General features: G+C 33.5%; 1 protein-coding gene across 1 annotated transcript; it reads left to right on the forward strand.

The window, feature by feature from the left end:
- Positions 1-25,491, forward strand: LOC147384493 (UDP-glycosyltransferase 76B1-like). The gene is made up of 2 exons (XM_086424790.1): positions 1-659; positions 24,459-25,491. Exons 1-2 carry the CDS (start codon positions 44-46, stop codon positions 25,349-25,351), a joined length of 1,509 nt encoding a protein of 502 aa, XP_086280916.1. The 5' UTR covers positions 1-43; the 3' UTR covers positions 25,352-25,491.
- Positions 25,492-27,750: the final 2,259 nt, after the last annotated feature.

Genomic DNA, 27,750 nt, shown 5'->3' on the forward strand with positions numbered 1-27,750 from the left:
ATGTGTGAGTGGTACGTGGAGTGCAAGGGGACGCGGAGTTGTGATGCAAAGAAATCCAAGGAGTGTAAATTTTTTTTCTACCTTCTTCAATTTATCTTATAAAATGAGGATTATTGCAAGGCTCTGTCTCCAGCCTCAAAACAAGATAGCAAACACAACTGGGATAAGGATGGAGGCTTCTGAAGGTTCAGAGACTCAACAGAAGAGAAGGCGTACGGTGGTTCTTTTTCCTTGCCCTTTACAAGGTCACATAAACCCTATGCTTCAGTTGGCCACCCTACTCCACTCCAAAGGAGGTCTCTCCATAACAATTATTCACACTCATTTCAACTATCCAAACACTTGTAATTACCCCAACTTCACCTTTAAACCAATTTCAGATTTCTTAACAGATGATCAAGCCTCGAGCCCTGACGTCATAGTCACTCTCTCCCTTCTTAACCTCAATTGCGTGGCTCCCTTTAGAGATTGTTTGGTCAAGCTCTTAGCCCAAGAGCCCGTCGCATGCATCATCTCAGATGCAACTATGTACTTTACTCAAGCTGTTGCTGAAAGTCTTGAGCTCCCAACGATTGTCTTAAGGACCTGTAGTGCCATAGCCTATGCTGTCTTTGCTGCTTTTCCACTTCTACGGTTAAAGGGTTACCTTCCCATACAAGGTGTGTAGTTAATTTAATAGCACTCAAGATTTGAACTTTCTGTTGCAGGCTTACTGTTTTTTTTTTTTTTTAAACTATCAACTGCTAGATTTTACTTCCTTTTAACCTTAAATCTTCAAAAGAAAGATAGTGTTTTTAGGGAAAAAACTTTGAAGCAGCCAGGCCGCTTCAAAATTTTGAAGGATCCCTCTCCTCCATTGGATCACACCTGGCACTTCTAAGGAGGTATTCCAAAAAAAAAAATTCTTTTTCCTGGATAGTGTTTTTTTTATATTAAAAAAAAAATTAAATTCTTTTTTTTTTTCGAACTTGATCCATGGTGTATAAAATTCACTGCTACTCAGCACCCACATTTTAAAAAAAAATTCAATGAAAAAAATAATAATAATAATTTTTTAACTTTATGCAATTTTATACTTTACAATCCATTTTCATCGGATCATAATTTTGAATGTCACAAGGGAAAGTTTTTTTTTTTTTTTTTGTTCACTATGGGCAGGAGAGAAAAACTCTTTTTTTTTTTTTTCTTTTCTTTTTTTAATAAGTTATGTGTTACCACGTCAGTATGCGTCAAGTCCATCCACCAAAAGTCCGTCATATTATCAAGACTAAAAAAAAATGCTTTAAAGTGGGCGGTGTGCTTTAAAGAATTGAAAGAATAGTCTAATTTACTTGAGGCCCTTTATGTTTTGGTTAATATTTGAGAGATCCTTTTTTCCAATTTATCAATATGCCCCTTGACCTTGGTCTTCCCTTTTTGTTAGGGACCCACATCTCTATCTCTATTTCCCGTTTTTCATAGAATTGTTAGTTCTTAGTATTTCAGCAAGATTAGGAGTTCTATTTAGGTATTTCAACAAGATTAGGATTTTCTCTTAGAATTAGATTTGATTTGAATCTTTGTTAGAGTTAGACTTGATTTGAATTTCTATTTGCACGTAAGGTTGGAGTCTGTATATATTATATGAGTTCTGTTTAGGTATTTCAACAAGATTAGGATTTTTTTATTATTAAAGTTAGATTTGATTTGAATTTCTATTTACACATAAGGTAGGAGTCTATATATACTATGTTTTTAGAGGAGATGGAATAAGAAGTTTTTTTTTTTGTCCTATCTTGGTGTGTCAAGCAGTCCAGATCACCCTTTCTCTTGTTTGAGTGGGCACGTTAGAAACTATGTTCGCATTAGAGCACTGATATGGGTATGCCAATAAGGAGAAGCCGACATAGATGAGTATCGTGGAGGAGTGAGTGAAACATTTAGAAGAAGCGAGTACCACTATACAAGTTACCATGGTGTCAATATAACAGGCTATGGAAAATTGGTGGCTCAATAGCCACCCACCTTACCAAACCCACAAGTACATACCACCGAATCTATTGGTGGAGACTCAAGTGTAGGATATCAGGGTCGTATCCATAATAATCTAATGTTCAATGACCTCAAGGAGATCAGACTGAAGGGCGATTGTTGCCACATTTTGCTCGGATCGATTTTCCCTATTTTTGATGGGAATGATCCACTGAAATCCATCTACAAGGCAGAATAGTTTTTCAATTATCATCGAACATTCGAGGATGAGAAGATCATTCTTGCATCATTCTATATGGATGTGGGGTCACTTCAACTTGGTTCTGATGGTTCAATCGAACCAACTATGAATCGTCTTGGATGCATATGACAACAACCTTATTGGTGAGGTTTGGCCTAGTCGATTATGACAATCCAGGAAAAGTGTTCTGTCGAAAGGGAACCAAGAGGAAAATCCTTACAATCTCATCCTTTTAAAAATTATAAAAGATTTTTCTATGTTTGCTATGTGTAGATTGCATCCTAGGCTTCTTTAATTTCCCATCTACCTTACTCTTTGAGTAAGTAAGGCTCAATCGTCATGAAGATTCAATCAGAGGAATCAATTCAAGGGAGGTGACATTTCAAGTAACAAAAACCTTCAAGCAACACCAGATGTAAAAGGGAAACTTGAAATAATAGTTCTTGCTCAGTTCGTGGTTAAGGAAATAAAGTGAAGGGAGAACATCTTGGTAGGGTATGTTCTGGGTAAGAGACCTTACTTCACAAGCCTAAAATCTACAGTGTCTAAAAAGTGGAAAATAAAAGTCACACATAGATTATCTCTTTTGGACTTAGGATTTTTTTCTTTTCAAATTTAACACTATAGAACATTGTGGTTTGGTGCTAAACTCGGCAATCATGACTATTGGTGGTCATCCTCTAATCCTTAGAAGATGGAGTCCAGAAATGAAATTCTTTAGAGATATGTATCTTCCATCCCCATTTGGATTGGGCTCCCCAAGTTGCCTCGGCAATTTTGGGGTGTGGAATGCTTGAGAATGAATAGAATTATGATTCGAAATCCATTGCACATGGATGTACCTACTACTAAACGATCACGACTATTTTATGCTAGAATATGTGTTGAAGTTGAATTAAATTGCAACCTCCCAGAACTGATCATGCTGAACCAGCAAAATAGTTAAGAATTCTTATAATCCATTTGATACAAATAGAATCCAAAGTCTTACAACTCTTGTAACACTTTTGACCAAACTATTAATGGTTTTCAAAAAACTAAAGTGATTTAAAAAAAAAATCTCAGTAGGTTTAGGTTAAAATTCGTACAACCAAGAGATAATAGACAGAGATGCCAACAAGCAAAAAACTGAAGTAGGTAGGAAGATTGTCCATGGCAACAACATTGATGCAAGCCTTAAATTGGTAATTTTTCTTAAAAGGAAAAATCTCATGAGAAAGCAAAAGAAATTGGAAAGTCACCAGATCTTTCAAGTAGGACAAAAGGAAAGTCTATCGAAAAAGGAGATATCTCAAAATGATAGAGAACTCCAAACTCCAAACTAGCTGAATGAACTAACATGTGTTGAAGTATGACTCAAAATCAATTAGGCTCGGTCCAAGTATGTTTTTTGGGGTTGGTCCAAGGTAATTTGGGTTGGGTTGGGCTTGAAACTTATGTCAGTTACTCACTTATGTGGTACTTTTAAAAGGGATTTTGTTTTTTGTTTTTTGTTGTTGTAAGAAGTCTAATTCTAAGTTTTTTCTAGATAAGAGAGTCTAGAAAGAAAGAAACCCAAGAGAAGAGAAGTTGAGAGATTTGGGAAAAGATTGAGATCTAGAAAAAGGTGAAAGCTAAGTGATAGAGGTGTTTCCTTGTATTGATTTGTCTTGTTTTCTTTATATTGAAATCGAATTCCAACGTTTATACCTCTATGGATGTAGTCTTTGGGTGAATCACGTAAAATCTCGTGTTGTGGGTATTGTGTTCTTATTCTTTCTTTGTATAGTTGTTTATCTTCTTTTCATTTGTTATTATTAGTTGGGTTATGTTTCATTGCCATTATCAAACAAGGTCTTGGAAGATGTGACATATAAGGTATTTGATTAAATATCCAATAGGTGTTTGATCAAATTACTAAGTGAGCTTGAGAAAGGTATAGACATGCACAACAAGTTGTATCAAAGCCTACGTTATCTAGAGTGTTTACAACTACGAAAAAGGTACAATGATGATCAAAAGTTTCGTGGGGTAAAATTTGAGATGAAATCATTTGGTGAAAAATCAAACTTTACATTGTGGTAAAGGAAGATGAAGAATATTCTTATCCAACAAGGACTTCATAATTGCATCCAAGGCATTGAAGCAAAGCTGGAGAGCATGTCCAATGAGACATGGGAGGAATTTGAAGGCTATTAATTCTATTGAGTTGTATGTTTTCGATGAAGTAATATACAACGTCATGGAAGAAAAGACCACAAAAGGAACATGGGATAAACTTAAGAAACTTTACATGGGAAAGACTTTGTCCAATAAATTATTCCTTAAGGACCAACTCTATGGCTTAAGAATGGAGGAGAGATAAGATATCATGGAGCACTTAAGCATTTCCAATCAGTGTTTTAGTGATTTGTTGAAGGTGGAAGTGAAGTTTGAAGAAGAAGACAAAGCATTGCTTTTGTTGAGATCACTTCCTAATTCCTTCAAATATTTTTGGAGTACTCTTATGTTTGACAATGAGACCTTCAAGTTTGAGGATGTGGTTCAAGACCTAATCTCTCACGTGATCATGAACAAGTCAAATGAAAAGGATGCTCAAGGGGAATGACTCATTACAAAAAGTTCAAGTAGGAGAGGTCAAATAAAAGAGAAATGCAAATCCGAATGGAAGAACTCTAGATCTAGATCTAGAAGTAAAAAAGAAGTGGAGTGCTACTATTGCGGGAAGAAGGGACATTACAAAAGAGATTGTAGAAAGTACAAAACGGAGGTAAAAGAAGGGAAGAAAGCCGAGTCAAGCTCTACGGTAAGCATAGCATCGAAAATCGATAAAGAGTTCTTAGGGGCATTTTCAGATAATCTCACCTCCAACTCTTAGATTTTAGATTTTGAGTGTACTTTTCATAAATGTTTCAATTGTGATTGGTTTGAATCTTATGAATCTCATGACGTTGGAGATGTTTTAATAGGTAATAATGTGGCATGCAAAGTCATTGGAACGGATATCGTGAAGATAAGAATATATGATGGGATGGTTAGAATCTTAGGTAGTACAAGGCACGTGCTGGCACTCAAGAAGAATTTGATATCCTTGGGCACACTCAACTCAACTGGGTGTTCTTTCTCGACAAATGATGAAACACTTAAGGTGTTTAAGGGAGCCATGGTGATTATGATAGGTGTGAGCTTGCAAATAACTTCAACAAGCTTTTGGGGAACATAATTCTAGGTAAAATCGTAATATCCACAATTAAAAATTCTAGAAATGATGAAACTCAACTTTGGCACTTAGGGCTTGGCCATACGAGTGAAAGAACAATATAAGAGTTACACTAACAACAATTGTTGAAGAGTGTTAGAGCATGCAATTTAGAATTTTCCAAGTTTTGTGTGATGGGAAATCAAAGTAAGGTGTCATTCTAGATTGCAAACAAATGGATCAAGAGTAAGGGATTGTTAGATTATATTCATTCTGATGTGTGGGGGGCCCGCACCTACTAAATCAAAAGGTGAAACGCGTTATTTTATCACTTTCATAAATAATTTTTCAAGAAAGGTTTGAGTCTACTTTATGAAAGAGAAATCCGATGTCTTTGTCAAGTTTGTGGAATGGAAGACTGAGATAGGAAATTAAACAGGAATAAAAGTCAAATACTTGAAAAGCAACAATGGGGGTGAGTACAAATATGGCAAGTTCTTGAAGTTTTGCAAAGAAGAAGGCATCCCAAAACATTTTTCTGTGAAGAAAAATCATCAACAAAATGGCACGATTGAGAAGATGAATAGAACTCTCATGGAAAGGAAAAGATGCATAGGTTACATGTGGGGTTGCTAGAACCATTTTGGGTGAAATCAGTTAATTAAGCTTGCTATTTGGTTAATCAGTCACCATCTAAGTTACTTGAATTTAAATGTGCCGAAGAGGTATGGATGGGTAAAGAAGTGAATTACTCTACATTGAAGGTGTTTGGATACAAGGCATATGTTCTCATTCTTAGCGATGAGAGACACAAGTACAACCAAAGTCACTTGTGTGTATCTTCCTCAGATTTGAGAAGGGAGTAAAGAGATTTAAGCTTTGAGATCCGATAAACAAGAAGAAAATTTTTGGTAGAGATGTGGTCTTTAATGAAAGTTCCATGACAAAAGGAGAATTCAAGAAAAATGATGGTGAAAATTTGGTGTTGGTAACAAGGTAGTTGTTACCGAAATTCCTATTATCACAAAAAATACTACAAGGGAATAACCATAAATTCAATTGAAGTTGGTAGCACATCCGATGGGGAAAAACAACAACAAGAGAAAGTTCATGATGAGCCTTCTAGCATAGCACAAGGAAGGCCAAGAAGAACCATCATACTAATTCAAAGGTATGGATGGGAAGACGAAGTACACTTTACACTAGTGGCAAGTGAGGGAGATCTCACTAAATCGATTACAAGGGACAAGCTTGAGCATGTAAACTTGCTTAATCTCATTGCTTGTGGAGATTGGAGGGTACCTACTCATTTGAGGTACATGGAGATGAGATGTTTCTTGTCAAGGTGGAGTTATAAACACATTGATGTTCTAACATTTCTAAGGGTTGAAGAGTTTTTTCGCCAATGTAGAGATTGTTGAAGTATGGTTCAAAATCAATTAGGCCCGGTCCAAGTATGTGTATTTTTAGGTTTGTCCAAGGTAATTTGGGTTAGGCTTGTAACTTATGTGAGTAGCCCATATATGTGATGCTTTTAAAATGAGTTTTGCTTTCTTTTGTTGTAAGAAGTCTAACTTCAAGTCTAAGTCTTTTCTAGAGAAGAGAATAGAGAAAGAAAAAAATCCAAGAGAAGAGAGGTTTAGAAGTTTGGGAAGATTGAGATCTAGAAGAAGGTAAAGCTAAGTGATAGAGGTATTTCCTTGTATTGATTTGCCCCATTTTCTTCATAGTAAAATCGAGCTCCAATGCTCATACCTCTGTGGTCGTAGCCTTTAGGTGATCCATGTAAAATCTCGTGTTATGGGTATTGTGTTCTTACTCTTTCTTTGTGTTGTTATTTATCTTATTTCCATTTGTTACTATTAGTTGGGTTATCCTTCATTGCCATTATCAAACAAGATCTTGGAATATGTGGCATACAAGGTATTTGGTGAAATACCAATAGGTGTTTGATCAAAGTACTAAATGAGATTCACAAAGGTGTTCACATACACAACAAATAAAAGTATTTTCTCCAAAATGAGATATTGGAATGAAAATTTTTCTCCTCTTTTGGAAGTGCCAATCTGAATAACTCCTTTGAAGGTGGCAAGTCCACTTGCAATATTAGTTGATGTCGAAGATGATTTTGAAAATGGAAATTTCTATAATCTGGATTGTTCGAGCTTGCCATCCATAGAAGAAGTTCCATCAATTTTTTTAGAAAATTCCTCATTGTATGGCTTGCCCCAATCAATGGAAAAACCTTTGAGAAGGGGTAAGAAAAATAAAAAAAGAAAACTATGCTCTTATCAGACATGATAACGAGATCTAAGGTAGTTTCCCCCAGTGGGGACACTGAAATTTTCCTATTTAATGTCATTAAGTTCTTAGAACATTAGACATCTAAACCATGTCAACAAAAGGTGTGCGATCAAAGAATCATTATATTTGAAAATTTAAGTGTGTTAGTTATTTGTGAAACAAAAGTGGTGGAACATGAAGTACATGGGGCTACATAATTAGAATTTAACATAATTGTGAAAACGCCCTCGATTCGCGGATGCGGATCCACTTTTTCATTTTTGGGATCCGCCACCTAGTTTATGGTCTAGGAATCAATGATGACTCTAAACGAATAAAAAAACTAAACTACGAATAGATTTTTGATATGGGGATCAGGTTACGACATTATAAGGTATTAAGCACCAATCTTGCCTGGCGAAAGTCGGTCTTTACTCCTCTCAAATATTTACATTGTAAAAAATGACCCATATTTAGAATAATAATAAAATAAAAAATTACCTTTTTTTATATGAGTGATTGCGATGGTCGGTTCCCTAAAAATTTGGCTGTGAGCGTTCCTCGTGTGAATCTTCTTGCTTTATCTTTGTTTTCAAATCTACTTCTGATATTTGAGATGAGAGTTTCTTCTTCTAGATCTAGATGTTTTTATGACTTTTTGGGCATTTTTAGGGTTTATGGGTATTTTTAAGTCAAAAATTAGGGCTTGTAGGCTACGTATTGATTTAGGACTCTAAATTTTGGGGTTCGAAAAGATTTTGGATAGTTTTTTATCTTGATTTTCTAGAGTTTCTCAAGACCTACGAAATTAAGTAGTGGAGACTCATTTTTTAAGAGCTTTGTTGATAGGATTAGGATTTGATTAGGTCTCTTAAATATAGAATCTATTTCTAACTCATCTGTTAAACAGTTTAGATAAGATTTTAATTAGGTTTTATTTTTTGACTTACGTAGAATGAGAATTTTAAAATTTTGGAGAACCCCCCAATGAAGAGTTCTTTATTAAATTATTCTGAATTCTTTGGGACCCTCAATGGAGGGTTCTTTATTAAATATCAGGTGGGTCGCACTTGAATAATGGGTCGTCACTTGAAATTTGGCCTATGGGCTTTTTAAAATGAATTTATTCATTCAAAAATTTTAATCTGATTTATTAAGATTTCATTTTACGTTAGTTAATATTTTAATTATTAATTTTTGATCTTAGAATTTTAAGATTGAAAAATTATCGTTTTGCCCTCAAAGATGACTTTTGAGTTGGGATGTCTTTTTTTGATATTTTGGAATAAATTTTTGTAAGGAATTAATGAAAATATTGGTTTGTGTCACTTATGGATTTTTTACGTGAAATCATTATGGATTCTATTAGGGGTATTTTGATAATTTTATCAAATTTTGTAAAAATTGACGAAATAGTTTATTTGGTTTCAGTTTTGTTGTGTTTGAAAAAGTTTTCCTAAACATAACAGTCTCTAGGGATGTTCTAGTATCAAGAGTATTTTGATAATTTGATCATTTTTTAATGATTTTTCTCGTAAAGTTTTTTTAATCACAAAATGATGATTTTTGTGTTTTGGGTCATATTTTCTTAACGTAGTGTGGTTTCTAAAGTTTATTTGTATAAAATACCTCATCCAAGCTTGGGAAACACATCTAATAACAAATAAATTTTTTTAAAATATTTATCCATCATCGAGAATTGTCACAATCGAGTTGATGAATTGGTTAATCAAGAAAGTACAAAAATGAAGTGTCTACAAATGCCCTTCTTTGACAGAAGGTTGAAGCAAACTAAATAGCAAATCTACTTTAGTAGATAGTGCAACATCCAAATGTCAAAGTCAATGATAGCTCGTTTTGCAGTCTGATTTAGCAATTCATCTGGACGTTCGGATCTTTGAGGATAAAATTCTCCCAAAACTAAAAGGTTGTTAGGTCCTCAAGTGTAAGCTTTCACTGGTGGATAGTGTTAAATCCTTGAATTTCAAGAATTCTCCTTGATTAATGTGAATGCAATAAGAGTACACATATGTGTAATGGTGTGATGCTTACGAAGTATTCCATTGGATCATTGAGAATAAACTCTTATCGATTAAAAAAAAAGTTAGGTCCTAAAGATCTTCTCTCATTGACAATAATGATTCATATTGAAGTGCACCTACGTAATGAAAGTAATCATACAATATGAAATTATAGCAAGGTTGAACAACGAGATAATTGGAGTCATAGCATTATCGGCATCAAGTAATGTAGGAGCTTTATTAAATCTTATTTGAAATTCATTTTTATAGTTCAAAAAGTTTAAGTCTCATATATCGGACTCGAGCTTATAGGAGCCACATTTTTTAGGCTAAGGTTTGTAGGAATTTATTAGAATCCTATTTTTAATCATATTCTATGATTCAAAAAGTCGGAGTCATTTTTTCAGACTCGACCTTACTGAAATCACGCTTCTTGGGTTATGATTTGTAGGAACTAATTAGAATCCTACTTTTAATCATATTCTATGAATTAGAAAGTCAGAGTCTTATTTTTCTTACTCGAACTTACTAAAGCCACACACTTCTCGAGCTTGGGTTTGTTGGAACTTATTAAAATCATACTTTAACTCATATTCTATTATTCAAAAAATCAGAGTCCTATTTTTCGGACTTTAACTTACTAGAGCCACGCTTCTCGGGCTTGGACTTGCAAGAACTTATTAAAATCCTACTTTAACTCACATTCTATGATTCAAAAAGTCAGAGTCTCATTTCTAGGAATCAAACTTACTAGAGCTATGCTTTTCAGATTTGGATTTGCAGGAATTTATTAAAACCTTACTTTAATTCACATTCTATAATTCAAAAAAGTTGGAGTCTCATTTCTTGGATTCAAACTTATTGGAGACACGCTTCTCAGGCTAAGGTTTGCTAAATCCTCAGTATTATCAAACTCAAAGATTGGAAGATTAGGTCTTTATTGGCTTATCATGCATTTGGATTCATAATAACATTGGGCTCTACTAAACTTTTAGACTTTTGAGTAAGATCTTCATTTTTTATCATATGATTAAGAATAAAAACTTTGGAATCACAATGACTTTAAAAAATGCCCCTAGTTTCGAAGTTGGCCTTTAATCAAAATTTGACTATGAAATTGATGGAATGGATTGCACTTGAAAAGTATGGACGAGAAATTATGAATTCTGATAAATGATAGACAGAAGAATTCCTTTAAATTTTTAAGACTCTTAAGATTATCATATGTGCAATAAGGAATTAATCACTTTTTTCAAATTTCTTTTAAGAAATGCTTGAGCTGAGCTTAAAATCTTGATAATTAAAGGAATAGAAGATTTTTCTCTTCAAAGTTGTCGATGGTTTTACATTGTCTTTTAGGGAACACTTGGACAGATAAACGTACTCTAAAAGATCCAACATGTTTAAAATGGCTTTTGAGTTTTTTCAATTTCAGCATTGTCTTCATCGAATGCTAGTTGTTGATTGAAAAATGGAAGTTATGACTTGAACGATTTTCTGCATTTACCAGTTTTTACGTAAGTTTCTTTCTAAATTTTTCTTTTCAGTGGGATTTTTTATTTCCCTATTTCTTTTTGATGCACTAATTTTTGCCTAGATTGCCCTTCCAGGTTTTGAACCTAGCGGACTTTGCTTTTTTTTTTTCTAAGGATGTCTTGATTTTTGCCTAGGTTGCTTTTTCAAGTTTTCAACTTAGCAGTCTTTTCTATTTATTATTATTTATGGTTATGCCCTAACTTTTGTTTAAGTCTTCCTTTCATGTTTTCAACTCACCACTTGACTTGTTCAACCATTTCGCAATTTCGAAAAAATCTCATATTTTTTTGCGAATGAGAACTTTTCTCTCTCGAGTGAAAAACATAATGAATCCCTTTTGTGAGTTTTAACACCTTTGTCAATGATTTCAATTGCATCACCCTTGACCGATAATCTTTGACTCTGACTTTATATCTCGATCTATTTTTGTATAATTTATTATGATGAAAGGCAACATGGTGTTTATGATTGACATATTTTCATAGGGCCATGCGAGGACACTACTAAATTTCCTGAGTAAGTTTATATTCTTCTCATGTTTTTCTGAGGATAATGTAGTACCAATTTGCATTTCTGGAGTGTCTTTTTTTATTTCAATATTTATCAAGTTCGATTAGTGAAATCTAAGTTATCCTTTATGTTAAATTTTATGTCCAACTTATTATAACGTGTAAGATAATCAAAAGACTCCTTTATTTTATTGGAATTAAAAAATACATAGACTTACAAACTTTACGAAACAGTCTTAACAGGATTAATTGAACTCAAAGATTGACGCAATTTAAGTGAAACTAAAAAAAATTCAAGGGTGCTCAACTACAAAGTAGGGAGATCAAACATACTTCTGGAGCTTATTTCACTTTGGATATCTTTACGATGGATGACATTAGCTCATATGTTTTCGCTATCTCTTTATGTTTTGATTCAAGCCTATCCGATGCTGAGTAACCCATTATTTTAATAATATCTTTATCTTCCAATTTCATCATTGTCTCAAGGTAGATGGGCTCATTTTGATATATTAAGGATAAACTATTAAGACCAATTGAGCGAATGAAGTAAACTGAATCAATTGATTTGAGTTTAGATAGGGATATTAGGTTCAAAACAAGTAGATGTTGATTTTGAAAGGTAGGCAAATGATTATTTTTAACATTGGGCACGGTAGGAATGGGTATGGTGACTTTTCCTTGCACACTAAGGTCTTGAATAGTATAGTGAAGAGTAATATACTTATCAAGAACATGGCCCATCTGATGGAATTCATAGAATTGCTTATTATCCAAGTTTAGAGGGAGATGATTAAACAAAGGTTTAGGTTGCAATGGTGTTAGCAATCCCCTTTTTATCAATTTTTTAAAAACGATACTAAAGAACATTCCAGATTGGAGAATTGTTTCATAGGCTTGGCTTGTGAGGGTTACACGACTTGAGGAGCTAATGCAAAAGAGGTATTGGCCACTTGTAAGGAATTGACACTAGGTTTGAAATTTTATAATTTTGACTCAGACAAGTTACCAAAGAGACCTATCCTTTACCATCTTCCTATGCGGGCGTCCTACGATATATAGAGGAAGGCACCCATCAAAGTCCGATCACAAAGAGTAGGCGTCCTCAACTTGATTTCCAACCTTAAGGAGAGACTGAAAGGTGGGAAGGTATTGAGGCATCAAATACTTAGCATAATTTGGAGTGACATTCCTGTGAATAATCTTGACTTGTTCATTCTTTTAAGGTTGATCCCATAATTGAGCGGTTTTAGGTCTCCATCGAGCAATGAACTTAGTGAAGGCTTCCCTAGGTTTTTGCTCGGTCATTTTTGAATCTCTTCTTATGAGTTCAATATCCGCATTAAATGAATATCGTCTAATAAACTCTTTTATTAATTCATGCCATATTCTTACACGAGATGAGTCTAGTGATATAAGGCCAATCTTATAAAGAGTTATCTGAAAAAGTTGAGTTATATGTTCTTCGTTTAGACCTTGATATTGCATGATGCCAACATACTTTTAAGTAAGTCCAAGGGCATCCATTCCCGTCAAACTTATCCATGTCTGGCATTGTGAATTTCTTTAGAAGACGGATAGTAGGGAATAATGTCATTACCTTTAATCTAAGAGCAATATCATCTGGTTCCGTGATATTCTTCAAGATAGTTTTCACCTGAGTTATACGATGAGCTAAGATTAGGTCGACGGGTAATTGATTATCTTTTTGGTCTTTGACGAGGTCAAACACAGCCTGAGGTTCTATAATTTTATCTTTTTTATTTTCAGTCTTCAGGGTTTCAATTTGTGTTTGAACAGAGTAATAATCTGTGCTTGAAAGGATTCTAAAATTTGAGATAGTGTTATTTCGTCCATAATACGTTTTTCTTCTTATGACAAAGGCTAATTACTTGGACTTGATGATGGTACTTTGGCAAGAAAATTCTTTTGACAGACCCTAAGTGACGTAGATGACAGTTTAGAACGTTTAGGAGCAATTATTACCTGATTGGAATGAAATAAAATTAACCATTGATTCTGAAGGTTGGACTCTTAATCATATTTGGCATAAATTAACCCAAATCTAGTGGCAAACATCGAATCAAAATGCACTATAAGTCTATAATGGTCATATGGTGAGAAATGTTAGTTACGAGTCTACTACGATTGAGGTTGAACATTTGGACAGACAAATTAATTTGACCATTAGGTCGAATCCTTGAACCTAAATCAATTGGTGCTTAGTATTGGCTGGTTAGATCCACTTGCCAATTGGGTCGAACCGATATTACAGGTTTAATTTGAATAATGTGGATCGGTGCACCCATTTACCCATTGATTAAATTGGATAAAGCAATTTAAGAACACCCATAGTCGATTCGGGTTGTGACTTATAGGAAGGCTCTTAGACTCTAGGTTTATTATATGAAATGCAATTTCTCTGGTCATCCTTTCCCCAAACACATCTATATACCTCTCGGGCGTACCCAATCAAACAATATGTGGTGACTTGGTTTGATATACTGTATAGGTACAAGGCTAGGGTTGTAGCTTTCGTAAATGGTTTAATGTCCCACAAGGGAATCGACCATGTACTAGCACTACGTTGGCAATCGGAACATGTGACTTTGTGGCTTATAATAAGACAAAGGTTTAGGTCGCTCTAGTATGGGTGCATTGATATACCTTTCAAGGTCATTTGATCAAACAGTACTGATGCCCCAGTTTTATATACCATAAAAGTATGTGACGGGAGTTGTAGTTTTCATGAATGACGTTGCATCCCACGAGAAGGTCGGGCCATGCACTAGTACCACGTTGGTTATAAGGGACATGAAAGTGTGTAATACATCATAAATTAAATGTGCTAGTGGTGTGTGCAAGTAAGGTAGGGTGTGCTAGGGGTGATTTTCAGATAAATAGGCCCATGGTTCACATTTCATCACCAAAGTATGGATATTAGAAAATATGGTCATAAAACATAAATGTATCCATAACATCAATAAAGATCAATGTGCACACATCAAAGATATATATTAATTAAGATCATGACATATCATATAAGTAATCAATCAAGATAGTATAAAAAAGAACAAAGATGATCAATCAATCAGGATAACACAAAATAATATCAATCATCGACCAACCATTAAGATGGGCACAAGATTATATTATGTTTTATTAAACAAAATAAAAAGACTTTATTTTTAATTTTTTTTTTTGTGAAGGACATGCTTGGCAAACCTTCTTGTTGATTTTTTAACACAAAATTCCCTTACCCTATGAAGTTTATCACCTAAAAAAAATCTATGAGAGAATATAAGTTAACTTGACCAACTCATAAGGTTTCAAATTTTACTAAGGGTCATTAGGCCAACGTGGTTCATCGCATCAATAATCTAGTACTTTAACCTTTTTTATTTGAAGGGAAAAAAACTTTGATCCAAGAAGAAAATTCAATTTTAAAATCAATAAACTTAGATCCAAGGTTTTGAAAATAGATAGCTATGAAATCAAATTAAAAATTAAAAAACGTAAGTGACAAATAGTTGTATTGAGATTTTTTTTTTCAAAGTACGAAAATTTTGTCTCTTAAACCATGTTTTAGATGCCACAATGCATTCTCAAAGACCCTTAGTAAGATATGAAATCTTACTAGGTTAATGAGTTAATCTTATTCCCTTGAAACCCACAAATTCTATCATTAGAAACTTTAAGTTGGTTAAAAAAATTGGTCATGTGAACAACAAGAGAACTGCTATTGCCACATCAACTTTTACTAATACCCCATCAATTCTTATACATATCATTAAAATAATCGCACATAGTCGATGTAGTATTTCGTAACAATTGGTGTGATAATAGTAACTCTCGAACAACACAAGAAGTTATTCTTTCCTCAACAATGGCGCAACATAGAGGGATGCCATGTTATGCCCTTGTTTTTTTTTTTTTTTTTTTTTTATGTTTATATATGTATAGATATTTTTGTTAACCACACTTATTTTCTTTTTGTTATTTTTGATTTTGTTGCTGAAGGACAGATGCACATACTCAAAAAGATTTTTATTTTTTTTAAATACTTTTTCATGGCTCATCATCTCAACAACCACCATTGTATTCTCAATTCATTATTTTTGAAATCTTGAATTGTTTTGAGTCATAAAAGATTACCCTCGATTGGACCATAGAAAATAAAAAATAAAAAGTCCAAAATTTTTAAATAATCAAACAATCCACAACCTTGCCAAAAGAATAAATAAAAAAATAAAATAAAAATTATCTTTAATAATAATAAAAATAAAAAGAACTAGGCCAATCTTACAATGCACTAATATTTGGGATTTTCAAGTTTGATCTTCAAACAATAAATCCCCAATGGAGTCGCCATTGAAAAAGCCCTTAATTCGTGGGTACGGATCTGCTTTTTCTTTTTTGGGATTCGCCACTTAGTCTTATAGTCTAGGAACCAATGATGACTCTAAATGGATAAAGAGTATTAAATTACAAATAGATTTTGGGTATGGAGATCAGGTTACAAGATTAAAAGGTATTGGCACCAATCTCGTCCAACGAAAGTCAATATCTACTCCTTTCAAATATTTACATTGCAAAAAATGACCTAAAATCAGAATAAAAATAAAATAAAAAATTATCTTTTTCTTTATTTGAGTGACTATGACGGTTGGTTCCCTTAGAAGTTAGTGGTGAGCGTTCCTTATGTGAATTTTCTCGTTGTATCTTTGTTTTTAGATCTACTTTTGATCTTTGAGATGAGATTTTCTTCTTCTAGAGCTGAATGTTGTTATGACTTTTAAGAGTATTTTTTAGGGTTTCTGGGTATTTTTAGGTCAAAAATTAGGGATTGGGGGTTAGGTATTGACTTGGGGCTCTAGATTTTGAGTTTTGAAAAAAATTTAGAGAGTTTTTTACCTTAGTTTTCTAGGATTTTTCAAGCCCTACGAAATTAGGTAGTGGAGAATCCTTTTTAAAGAGCTTTGTTGATAAGATTAGGATTTGATTAGATCTTTTAGAAATAATGTCTATCTCTAACTAATCTGTTAAATGGTTTAAATAAGATTTTAATTAGATTTTATTTTTTGACTTATGTAGAATGAGAATTTTGAAATTTTGGAGAACCACTCAATGGACGGTTTTATTAAATTAATTTGAATTCTTTGAGACCCTTGGTGGAGGGTTCTTTATTAAATATTAGGTGGGCTCCACTTGAATAAGTAGGCCTTCACTTGAAACTTGGCCCATAAGCTTATTAATTTAATTTATTTGTTCAAACATTTTAATTTGATTTATTAATATTTCACTTTATGTTATTAATTTTTAATTTTCAAATTTTTTGATTGAAAAATTGTCGTTTTTCCCTCAAAAACAATTTTTGAGTTGAGATGTCTTTTTTTGATGTTTTAGAATCTTTTAGAATCAATATTTTTTTTAAAGAATTCAGTGAGAATATTGATTTGTATTACTTATGGATTTTTGTCCTGAAATGATTGTGGACCATATGAGAAGTATTTTGATAATTTTATCAAATTTTGTGAAAATTGACGAAATAATTTATTTGATTTTAATTTTTTTATGTGTTCAAAAGGGTTTTTCTAAGGGTAACGTACTCTCTAGGGATGTTCTGGTATCGGGGATATTTTGATAATTTGATTATTTTTTATGATTTTTCTCATAAAGCTTCTTTTTGTCTCAAAATAATGATTTATATATTTTGGGTCATATTTTACTAGTGTTATGTGATTTCTAAAGTTTATTTACATGAAATATCTCATCCAAACTGGGGGAAACACATCAAGTAACAAATAAAAAACTTTAGAATATTCATCCATCATAAAGAATCGTCACAATCGAGTTGACGAATTGGTTAATTAGGCGTATGTAAAAATAAGGTGTTTACAAATTAGATCTTTTTGGATAACTACAATTCATATTCAGATTCTACACTGATATTTTTCTGATTAATATATTTTCTCACTTAGCAAAAAAAAAAAAAAGCGACCTTTCAGAAAGATCCTTAGATTACTTAATTTAATTTGGGAGAAGGCCAGTCTTCCAAATGAGTAGCGATCCAAATGCTAAAGATTTTTATTTTGTGGGGGATAATGGTTGGAATGCTTTATGGAAGAAAGGTTACAATTGCAGCAGATTTGTAAGTTGAAATCATCATGCTCCTTGGTCGAATGAAAAGGACATAATAGTTTGGACTAGCACAACCTCTGGTTTGTTCACATACAAGCCAACTTGGGAATCAATTAGAAGGGTAAATGATCAAGTTGCATGGCTTAAAATAATATGGAACAAGAAAAGTATCCCTAGGCAATCCTTTCTTGCTTGGGTAGGTTTGTGGTGAAGCCTCCAAACTACAGAAAATCTTAACAAAAAAGAGTCTTATCATGGTTTCTAGATGTATTCTATGTTGTTGAATATGTGAAGACAATGAACACAACTTCTTAGATAAAAAAGGTGATTATAGAAGCCAATTTTGGAAGAAAGTCCTTCATAGGTTTGGAGTTAACAGGATGAAAGTAGGTCCAATTCAGACCGAAATAGAAGTTATGAACATGTTAAAGCCGGTAATTATGACCATAAGATATATGTTGAAGGTAGGTTTTTTTTCTTCCACATTCAACAAGATATGGAGAGAGAGAAACTTGAGAACATTTGAAATCAATAAGTATGACCTGACCACTCTCTTGCTTATTATTCAGTTTGATTTGCAAGGAGTCTTTAGTGAGACTAGTTGCAATGCTAGCTCATGTCAGGCCTTGGATCGGTGGGGTTGCTCCTATGTTGTCAAGGTTCAGAAGCCTATTTTTGTTCAATGGAATTAAACTTAGATAGATCTCTTTCTAATGCAGGTGGGGGTTTTGGCTTTATTCAAAGAAATTCATTGGGTTAGATTAAATTTGCCGGCCATGGTATATCAACATTTTCAAACATTTCCATCAGTTGAATTACAAGCTATTATGGGAGGTGAAAGCGCCCTCGATCCGCGGGGTGCGCGGATCCGCTTTTGACCCTTGAGGTTTGGGAGTCGCCACCTAGTTATTGTGGTCTAGGAACCAAACTGACTCTAACATGGATAAAAAGAACTAATCTACCACAAAAAATTTGGATCCGGAGATCATGTTACGGGGTTGGAAGGTGTTAGGCACCAACCCCGCCCGGCCATGGCCGGTCTCTACTTATCCCAAATAAATCTACATCGCTAATGACAAACCTAGATTAAAAAAATAATAAAAATAAAAAAACTTACCTTCGATCTGCAAAAGTACTATTCCCTCAGATCTGGTGAAAATGGCTCCTTGTACCGGATTCCTTACTTAATTCTATCTCCGGATCTGATTTCTGATCTCCGAGGTAAGGTATCTCCTTCTTGGATCTGGGTGCTTCGAATTTGTTGTGAATTTTTGGGATGTTTTTGAGAGATTTTTGGGTGTTTTTTAGGCTAAAATCAGAGCAGGGGTGTTAGATAAGGAGTTGGGGCTCCAAAATTAGGGTTTTGAAGAGGTTGTGGAGGCTTCTTCACCTACTTTTCCTAGAGTTTTTTCTTTGATTTTATACGAAAATAGGGTGTGAGCACCTCTATTTATAGATGTTTTTAGGGGTTGATTTGGATAGAGTTAGTGTTTAATTAGAGATCTTTTAATTAGAGTTGTGTTTTAGTTAGACTTATTTTAGGTAGAATTGTGTTTTAATTAAAATTGTTTTAGGTAGAATTGTGTTTTAATTAAAATTGTTTTAGGTAGAATTGTTTTTAAATTAGAACTCTATTAGATAGAGTTATTATTTAATTAGAGTTCTATTATGACTTTTGGTCTTATTTGATTGACTTTTAATATTTTGACTTTAGTCTTAATTGATTGACTTTTAATATCTTGACTTCAGTCTTGCTTGATTGACTTTAATTTTGACTTCAGTTTTGCTTAATTGACTTTAATACCTTGACTTCAGTCTTGCTTGATTGACTTTAAATTTTTGGAGAACCCCCCTCTAAAATATCTTTAATTCTTTGGACCCCCAAATGGAGGGGTCCTTAAAGAAATATCTCACGAACCCTCAACAATTTTGCTTGAGAGTCCGATTAATCAATTTTTTAGGTTAAAATTTTTAAATTAATTTCATTAATGTTTCACTGTAATTATTTAATGTTTTATTTATTAATTTCGATTTTTTTAATTATGAAAATTGTGAAATTACCGTTTTACCCCCAGAGAGGACTTTTCACGTTTTAAGTCGGTTTTTAATGTTCTAGGATGTTTTAGAATCGATTTTTCGTAAGGAATTCAATGGAAATATTATTTTGTGTTATTTATGAAATTTTTTGTGTGAAATGGTCGTGAACTTTATGAGGGGCATTTTCGTAATTTTGTCGAATTCTGTAAAAATTGGCGAAATGATTTATTTGGTTTCGATTTGTTGTTTTATGTGTTTGAATGAGTTTTCCTAAGCGTAACGTAGGCTCTAGGGTTGTTTTGAGGTTAGGGGTATTTTGATAATTTGATAATTTTTAGTGATTTTTATCGTGAAGCTTCTTATTGGTTTGCAAGATGATGATTTCTATGTTTCTGGAGTCGTATTTTCCTAACGTAGCGTGGTTTCTAAGGTTTTGTTAGTTTGAGATACCTCATCCGGATTTCTGAAACATATCTGGTAACAAAATAAAGCAATGGAATACACATCCATCATTGGGAATCATTGCAATCGGGTTGACGAGTTGATTAATCAGGCGGATGCAAAAATGGGGTGTCTACAGGAGGGCTAAAGATTGCGGTCCAAGAGGGTGTCTTGAGAATAATATTGTTTGCTGATTCCTCATATGCAATCCAATGTTTGGAGAAGAAATATTGGCCTCTTGGAAGCATATAATCCTCCTCAGAAGTAGAGATGAATTAAAGCACCATTTCACAAGTATCATGGTCAAATTTTCATGGAGACAGCCCAATAGAGCGACAGATTGGTTAGTTAAGGAAGGAGCTTTAGCTACTCTAGATTTGTAAAATGTTCCTCATGCTTTGTCTCTACTTCCTTTAGAGGACTCTTTCTGTAGTTTCTTGCGGTTTTAGCCACTCTTCATGAATAAGATGGGGCCATTTAGAGCCCCTTATTATCGATAACAAAAAAAAAAACACTTAAACGTTGTTGCACATTCCTAGATCTAGGTGAAGTCAAGAAACTTCCTGAGCGGGTGGATAATGGTTTGCATTTTCTTAAAGCTCAAGAGATGAGATTAAGGTATTGAGAGTTATTAACCTTCCCATTAGCTTCTGGACATCCTTACTGATGTAGGACATCTATAGATCTAGTTAGAATCTTAAGTAGTTTTCTAATTCTAGTAGGATTTTTTTCAATATCCTAGTTTTGGTAGAATTTATATTTCCTAGTTATAGTTGGATTTCTATTTCATAGTTATTTTAGGAGTACAATTCATCGTTAATTTCTAGTTTGTTTTAAAATTTGTTTTCATACTTTAGGCTATTATTAGAAGTGTCCAAATTGAGTTATAATGGTTTAAAAAGTTAGTACTATACTATAGATAGATTAGAAAGTTGTTTTTTAGTGTTTTAAAATGTTTCTACATTGTTGTGGTGAAGTTATCGATATAAGGAGTTTCAAAAGAGAAATTCAATACATTAATTCAATTCAAACATATCAATTAATTTCTCTTTATCTCTTACTTACTTTCTAGTTATTTACTTTATCTTCTTCTTCAATCTATTGCTTGTTTATCAATTGAAGATATTCCTCTTGAGATAAAGGTCTTCAAGCTATTACTTTATATAAGGAGATTCAATTTGATTTCGTGTGTTCTATTAAATATAATATCTTAATTCTTTTTTAATCTATTGATTCACATGTTTCCGCTACATCAAGAGGTATCAGAGCTCTTACTACAATCTACAAAAAATGGTTAGTGAGGTGATTTTGTCACAAAATCTTTTCTAGAAGCTCAATTTGAAGTCAAATTTACAGCTCAAAAAGCTCAATTTGCAATCCAATTCGAGAATTTTGTTGAAAAAATCATCAACAAAATTATGGCTAAGATGGAGTCCCTTGTTCAAGGCATGGCTCTCAACATCCTCGAGAAAGATAAATGTACGAAAACCCATGGAGATAAAGGCCTTAAGGATTCCCACCATCCCTTTATCAATTCTCCTCAAAATTCAGACCTTAAGGTACCAATTAGTAAGATCGAATATTTTAATTTTCAAAATTCTGCACAAAATTTTAATCATACCCAAATTGTATCTCATGCCCCCCTTGACCTATCTTCCACCATCATTCAATCTAAATCCTATTAACAATTCCCTTCCCCAATCCCTCTCACACCTCATACTACCCTCCATCAACCTTCTAGCCATATGGCACCACTTACAGATCCTCAAAATCAAAACCCTCACCCTCCAATTAATAGTCACAACCCTTAATATAATCCTCAAAACCCTTCTTAAATATAGTGATTATTTTGATAGATTGGATCCCTATAATACTTCATCCCCCAAGCGAATCAATTAGGTAGAATATCGGCTTAAGACAGATATCCCACAATTCAATGGCCTTCTTCATATCGATGATTTGCTTAATCTGTTATTTATTGTTGAACGTTTCTTGGAGTATAAGTATAGGTGTTTCCTATCATATGACGGAGATTTGAGAATGATTTATCTTAATAAGTATTATTTTCCAACGGGTACCTACAACAAGACTAAGTTCAAGAAAATACTTCCATTGTGCATGGAGTTTCTTTAGAACTCGGGAATGAGTTTTGTTCAAGAACAGGGGCCTGAAGTAGGACATCTATAGATATCTATCTAGTTAAAATCTTAAGTAGTTTCCTAATTCTAGTAGGATTTATTTCTATTTTCTAGTTTTAGTAGAATTTATTTATTTTAGTTCCAATAGGATTTCTAATTCATAATTATTTTAGGAGTACAATTCCTTGTTAGTTTCTAATTTGTTTTAAAATTTATTTTTATACTTGAAGTTATTATTAAAAGTGCCCAAATTGAGTTATAATAGGTTTAAAAAGTTATGATTATATTATAGATATATTAGAAAGTTACTTTTTAGTGTTTAGTTATCATGTTGAAGTAATCGATATAAGGAGCTTCAAAAACGAATTCAAGACATCAATTCAATTCAAGTATATCAATTAATTTCTCTTTTATCTCTTAGCTACATTCTAGTTCTTTACTTTATCTTTTTCAAGATGTTGCTTGTTTATTAATTGAATCTATTGTTTAAATTTGATTTTGTGTGTTCTATTAAATACAATATCTTAATTCCTTCCGAATCTAATGATTCACTCGCTTCCACTACGTCATTTATATTCTCTTCTTGCCATCCTACATTCAACTCAAGAACATAATGGTAAATTTGTCAAATTGTTTGAATATTATATCAGATAATCATTTTCATGAAAATAAATGATGACCAATGTTGTGAATATTTAAAAAATTGTTGATTCAATAGTTTTAGAAAAATACACAATTGTTTTAGTAAAATTTTCTCTAAAATGATTATAGTTGCCTCTTTGATATTGTTGATCAAAGAAAATACTCGGATGAATAAAAGCAAGTCACTTTTAATGGTCAGCATCTAGAGAGTTGAATAATAATAATTATATATATAGGGTGGGGTTCCGTAGACACATAAAGTTACTCATAAAGCTACAACGTTTTTGTCTTATATGATTAAAAAGATTTTGAATAGGCTGATTTTTTGTGAGGATAATCTCTATGATGAGGGGATCATCCTTGCAAAAAATCATCTAATTTCAAAACTTCTAACCCCATCAAAAGTGATTTACCAAAATTGGACGGTCTAAAATTTTTTGACTTATAAACATGGGGCTAGAAGTTTCATAATAGGCTGATTTTTGGCAAGGATCATCTCCTCACCATAGAGATCATCCTCACAAAAAATCAGCCCATTCCAAACATTTTTGCCCATATAAGACAAAACACGTTGTAGCTTTATGAGTAGCTTTATGTGTTCACGGACCCTAATCCATATATATATATATATATATATAAAGATAATTAATCATTAGAGGGTCACCTTGTCATTTTGGATAAATTTAATCAAATCCAAAGATCAGCAAGGAAGGAATTCTCAAATTTAAAATGAGTCATGCTGGAATGACCTCAAACAGTGACCTCATTTTGCACTTTCTTGATGTAGAGGTGCGTTACAGAACCATAGATGCTTTTCACTCATATCTCAATGAAAACATCAATGGTTCCTACACTCCTCGATGTCAGTAAAGTGCAAAATGAAGTCAATCTTTGAGGTCACTTCAGCATTATTCATTTAAAATTCTAAACCAATGATAAATAATGGTCTTTTCTTTATTTTTATTTTTTTTAAGTCTTAAAATTTTATGGTGTTCATCCCAGTGGCATCTGATATTCCTATCATGTTTTTGGATGAAAACATTTTCCTGACTAACTTAGTCAGGAAATTTTCCTAACCACCCCATAAATCGTGGCATCCAAAATCATTTGATTGGATGCCACAGGAATGTAGAGCACAAAATAGTAACAACTTTAAAATAAATAAATAAAAAGTTATTTTCCACCTTTAAATTTAAACTTCTAACATTAATTTTCCTACGTGCACTCACCTTGTATAATTACATTTTAACATTTTTTATTTTTTATCTTTGTTTTTTAACTTGGATACAAAATATAAAATTTACATTATATGTATCTCAGAGTCCCAATTAGAGGAAGAAGTGCCAGAGTTTCCACCACTCAAAGTTAAGGACCTCCCCGTGATCAACACAGAAAACCCAGCAAATCTATTCCATTTGGTGTCTCAAATGGTCAGCAGCACAAGAGCATCTTCAGGACTCATTTGGAACTCATTTGAATCCCTTGAACAATCAGCACTGACCATCACCCAACAAGTTTTCTCGATCTCAATGTTCCCTATCGGCCCTTTCCACAAATGGGCTCCAGCATCTTCTAGTAGCTTATTGACACAAGACTATAGTTGCATTTCTTGGTTGGACAAACAAGCTCCTAGTTCCGTTATCTACGTCAGCTTTGGAAGCTTAGCAGCTATGGATGAAATCCAATTCATGGAGACAGCTTGGGGTCTAGCTAATAGTGAACAACCCTTCTTGTGGGTGGTCCGACCAGACTTGGTTCAGGGGTGCATTAAGAGGGATGCCGACAACGTTGAACTCCTACCTCGTGGATTCCATGAGATGGTAAGTGGAAGGGGCTACATTGTAAAATGGGCACCTCAACAGGAAGTTCTAGCTCATGCAGCTGTGGGAGGATTTTGGACCCACAATGGTTGGAATTCTACGTTAGAGAGTATATGTGAAGGGGTCCCTATGATCTGTTGGCCTTGTTTCGGAGATCAGAAGGTGAATGCTAGGTATGTGAGTCAAGTATGGAGGGTGGGTTTGCAGTTAGAGAATGGATTAGAGAGAGGAGAAATAGAGAGGACCATAAGAAACCTAATGGGAGGTGAAGGAAGGGAGGAGATGATGGTGCGGGTCAATGATTTAAAGAAGAAGGCAGATCTTTGTCTAAGGGAAGGAGGTTCTTCCTTCAAGTCCCAGCAGAGCTTGATAGATCACATCTTGTCATTCTAATCTCTCTTTCTTGATCTCCTCATGTGCGGTGAGCTGGATTTCTTTTTTCCTTTTTTTTTTTTTTTTTTCAATTTGTTTTCGGGATGATGAACAAAGCAAATTTATTTAGAAATTATTCTCTAGAGAACTCTCCTTTCATTAAACATTAAAGTTTGCCATCCTTTAAAAGGATCCATTATAGTGGTTAACAATTGTTTGGTGCTACTATTACTGGAGTTAGGATCCATAACGATGTCCCGTTCCTACAATAAAGGTAAGGTATCTACATAACTGTTGGAGTTTAAAACTCCTAAGACTCTTAACCCAATGTTTGCACTCAAGTAAAAATGTGCCACGTAGACTTCTAACATTTTTATAGGAATGGGACACCGTTTTAGATCGCAACTCCTATTACAGTGCTTACGACAGCATCATTGCAATTTTTCAAGGATGTTTGGCCCATATAAATCACTTTTGATGGGGTTAAAAAGTTTCAGAATGGGCTAAATTTTGGTGAGTATGATCTCCTCATCATAGAGATCATCTTCAGAAAAAATCAACCCATTCCAAAACTTCTAAACCATGTTTTGAAAATGTTTAGCTCACTTTAGGCCTTCGAACGCCACATATATATATATATATATAAAAGCGTTCGGAGGCCCTAAAGAGAGCCAAACATTGTGCCAAACATTTTTTCAAAATAGGGTTTGAAGCTTTGAAATGGGCTGATTTTTTATGAGGATGATATGTATGGCGAGGAGATCATCCTCACAAAAAATCAGCTCATTCTGAAACTTCTAACCATAATTTACAAGTTGAAGAATCGTAGACCATTCAGTTTTTTTAAAGCACTTTTGATGGGGTTAGAAATTTTGGAATTGGCTGATTTTTGGTGAGTATATCTCCTCATCATAGAGATTGTCCACACAAAAAATCAGTCCATTCCGAAACTTCTAACCCATACATTGAAAAAATGTTTGGCTCTCTTTAGGGCCTCCGAACGCCACCCACATATATACATGTACAGAATTGGTATGATTATTATTTTTATTATTTATAGCAAATATGGTTGTATTCCCATTTTTGTAAATATTAATTTTGAACAGGTAAAGCGGTTAACTCATTGCTTTTTTTTTTTTTTTTTTGAAGTAACCTATCCGTTGCTTTTAAAATTAGAGAATTGTGAATTGTGCCCAAAAAAATTAAAATAATTCAAAATATAAAAATAAAATTGTTGAACCTCTTAGCCAAAAGCATATTTGATAAATGGATGTCTGAATAAAAATTTACGTCCTAATTAAGATGAGGATTGGATTTCCCCGCATTTCAATAAACAATAGTGAACTCACCATTTTACCTATATATTCTATAATTTTTGAAATGTTCATATCCATTTGTTTATAGTTGTCTAAACATTCACTATGTTATAATGCGCAATAAACGACTATTCTTGCCGTCGCAATAGCAGTTGTTTTAAATTTAGTCGTGCTTAACTTGCGACAGACGATACACGTCGAAAAAAACAATAGTTTTGGACTGTCAGAAAAAAATGATTGTTTTAGACAGTCATTTTTTCTGTATTTATAATAAAACATATATATTTTATGAATTCCTTTTATTTATTTATTCCTTTACTTATACATTTAATAAAGCAATAAACACCTCAAGCTTGCTAATCAAAAAATTGAAGAGTTGAGATGTGATACAGTGTCTCGATCCTGATTCAAAAGTAAAAGGTACATTAGATATGCCACACCTTGTATTGGGCACTTGTAAGATTTCATGCAACGTAATAGGTTTATCCTATGCATGCTTTATATGTACAGGAGTATCATACTTGTGCCACCACCGCCAACTCTGCCATTTCCCTTTTTTTCCCTTTATGATGCCAACTCTGCCCTTCCCACAGCCACTATTGTCATTACTGCATGTTTATTGAATTCATGATGTTCTTGTTAGTATCGATTTTATTACTAATAGTTGCCAGCCTGCGTTGATTACAAGTCATGACGGATTTGAAGTCCCCTGAAGTGGTTCTCCTACTCGACTTGAAAATATCAATCCTAGGAGATGTCTGAAGAATAGTAATGTGGTCCGCACAAGAACTTGTGATCAATTTTTGATTTTCGACAGGGCCAATGGGTGGTTCTTGGCTCAGTAAAGAATTTGAAAATCCCTTTTTCAAAGAAGAAATCTCGATTTTATTATTTGATAGATCAGCTTCATCATCGTCTCCTCCTAGTAGACCAAACCCATCACAATTTTCTATCAAATTCAGATTATCGAATTGAAAATGGTGATATCTTGGCACTAGTTCCACTTCATAACTTTGAATCAAATCTTTCCAATTTAGTAAACCAAAATACATTGGGAATAAGGTTTTGGGTTGTCATGGTTTTAAGATGGAAGACTTATAGAAG

This window comes from Akebia trifoliata, chromosome 15 (genome assembly GCF_017979445.1).
Source record: "Akebia trifoliata isolate Shusen 1 chromosome 15, ASM1797944v1, whole genome shotgun sequence".
Taxonomy (NCBI): domain Eukaryota; kingdom Viridiplantae; phylum Streptophyta; class Magnoliopsida; order Ranunculales; family Lardizabalaceae; genus Akebia; species Akebia trifoliata.